Source organism: Mizuhopecten yessoensis, unplaced genomic scaffold, assembly GCF_002113885.1.
Source record: "Mizuhopecten yessoensis strain PY_sf001 unplaced genomic scaffold, ASM211388v2 scaffold9351, whole genome shotgun sequence".
Classification (NCBI taxonomy): Eukaryota; Metazoa; Mollusca; class Bivalvia; order Pectinida; family Pectinidae; genus Mizuhopecten; species Mizuhopecten yessoensis.
In genome coordinates this window covers 3754-6425 of record NW_018408004.1, presented here as the reverse complement: position 1 = coordinate 6425, position 2672 = coordinate 3754, and the positions used below count along the sequence as shown (strand labels likewise).

Here is a 2672-nt window from a genome sequence, read left to right as displayed (position 1 = left end):
ATGTGTATGGATGTGCATATATATGTATATGCAAGGGTCTGGATATATGCGTGGCTATCTACATGTATGTATGCATTGCTGTGACTAATTACGAAATAGTTCATTTGTACAACATGTTATCATGCATATATATATATATATCAGTATCTTCATATACATGCATGCACCTGTCCATCCTGTCATAATTTAAATATATGAATTCATGTACATGTACCTCATGTTACACATTTTCATGTGTCTGAGTGTTGGTAATAAAATCTGAAATCTACAACTTACACGACCACGAGACAAACTTTTCTTTCAAAAGAAATAGTCATGGCATTGAAAAAAAATGTGTGATAATTTCATTAGTAAAACTCTGACTTCTGATTTTTCGTTTGGCCACTTTTTTCAAGACCATGCAGTACATGTATATGTAAATGTATACTTGCTTTCCCTTTTCCCCTTTCCCCCTTTTCAGACGCTTTTAATACTAAGTAAGTCATCACACACAATACACGTTTCTTGAAAGTATAGTACACGTACAGGTAGATTGTGTCAGAACACGACTTTTGTTACACAACCGCAGACATATGACAGATTTTCTAATTCCATGGTCAAAGGATATGCTAATTTTTGTTTAAGTTTGACATTTTGAACCTGCCCAATCCCGCTAATAAATATTGCCTCGTTCTTAATCTCTGGACTTTGTATGAATACAAGTATTTTTTTTCCATAATCTGAGTTTAGACCTATTGCCCAAAACAAAATACATCCTTGATCGCATGCGCAGTTTTTTCAATGTGAACAAATAACGGTCTTTTGATTCTTTATGAACTCGTAAATTAATCATCTGTAGACAAAATATTGTTACGTGGCTATGCATTCTAAATCTACGTCTTTGCCTGACAAAGCGAAAATGTTATAACATTTCGTATACATACATACGTATGTGATCTGATCTGGGTCCGTCTAACTCAGCTGTTATTATCACGGGTCGTCATTTTGATATTCTTAATCATTCACGTGAATATTTTTTTTTCAAAATTTCCTGGACCGGACATAATATAACATAATGTTTGATTTACGTGATGGCTGTACTGTATAACCCGGAATTAAATTAGACCATCTAGGTCCGTCGTATAACAATATTTATAGTTTTAAATGTCATTCGAAATTTGATAATTTGGCTTTGTTACAAGTTCTGTGATTGGTAACAGAAACGTTTATACTGACTGTATATATGTCTCTGCATGAGATACTTAAAACAGCGGTTTTTATTAGCATTTACAAGTCTTTGTCGTTCGAGTTGTCTCCCATTACTTCTCTCGTCCGAAGAATCGAGGATACTTATCTGACAAGGCTAATTACACTGACAAGGTATTTCGATGTCATATTAGTCAGTACACAGCGATCAAAATAGGGACAATTATTAAGGGATTATTTGAAATTAATATGGACGCTAGAAGTATTGATAGAGCTATATTTACTTGCACTCCAATTCATGAATTTCCACGAATATGACAAACGCGGCAAGCATACAGTAGTAGGCCTAGACCTAAGCGTTGGAGTTAACCTACCTTCGTGTATCTTTCGGTGGAGTGAAGTAGAAAATGCATTTAGGAATCATTATGCGAAATTCAGTAAAATTCTAATAGCACTTTTGCAAATACTTCCGAAACTCGCTGTTTAATTTACGCCAACTGTTTGCGACCCAGTAACTGATTTTTACAATTTGATAAGTGAAAATTTAGCAAAAATTTGCAAGCAGTCGCCTTTCAAATATTCTTATCTGATACATTAAACAAAATATTATTCTTATAATAATTGCCTAACCAGGTACAATAATTATGAAGAAGTTTTCTGATGTAAGAGTAGCACGAGGAGGAATTGAAATATAGGCAGAATTATGCAGGTGTCCTCTAGTCCATTTCAGTGGATATACATGTATGTATCTGACTGTATCGGTAACCTACATGTACCATAAAAGATCAATCAGACGGAAAACTCGATCTCAACATTTTCCGAATGAAGGGAAGGGGGAATGATCTAATTAATTGTTCATCTTTCGACTCCCCCTGGTAGCCTTAACGCTTTTCGGTTCTCAGTGCATTTTATTTGTGTGCTACAATTATAAATAAAGTCCCTTATTTATAATTATTGCTTGTATCTTCCCACAGGATGTCAAGTAGGGAGGTACGGTAACGGTGACTGTAACAACCAATGCTCAGACAGCTGTTATGGTGGGAACTGTAACTCAACCACCGGTGCCTGCTTTTGTAAGTATCTAATACAAACATACATATTTACTTTTTTTTGTACAGTATAACTGAACGTCCATTTGATCATAAGAAATAACTGTTATTCCATATGTACCAGCAGTCATACCACTTGTTGCAACGGTTGTTTAAAAAAAAATGTTTTTAAAGTTTTAAAAAATTCATGGTATTCCTGCGATCGATTTGCGATCGATGATCATTTAGCCTGGAAGTAATTTTGAAAATATGGTGTTCAGTTGAATTTTTTTATAACAGAGAGATATAAAGTGGTAGCATATAGATGACAACACGTTTATCACACAGACTTTTCAATGTTTGTAGTTCGATCAATTTTCTCATCGTTCGCAACTGGATAAAATCTCGAATCTAACTACGGTGGCCTTTCGATTTAATCCACGTGCTCGCGATGAGAAA

At 34.7% G+C, this 2672-nt stretch overlaps 1 protein-coding gene across 1 annotated transcript in view; it reads left to right on the top strand.

The window, feature by feature from the left end:
• LOC110457862 overlaps positions 1-2258 on the top strand; it is a gene marked incomplete at its 3' end in the record, with an annotated part of 13327 nt that extends 11069 nt beyond the window's left edge. Inside the window, exon 4 of the mRNA XM_021509306.1 lies at positions 2160-2258. Coding sequence (XP_021364981.1) covers positions 2160-2258 — 99 coding nt within the window. The remainder of the gene's footprint in view (positions 1-2159) is intronic.
• Between the last annotated feature and the right edge of the window lie 414 nt (positions 2259-2672).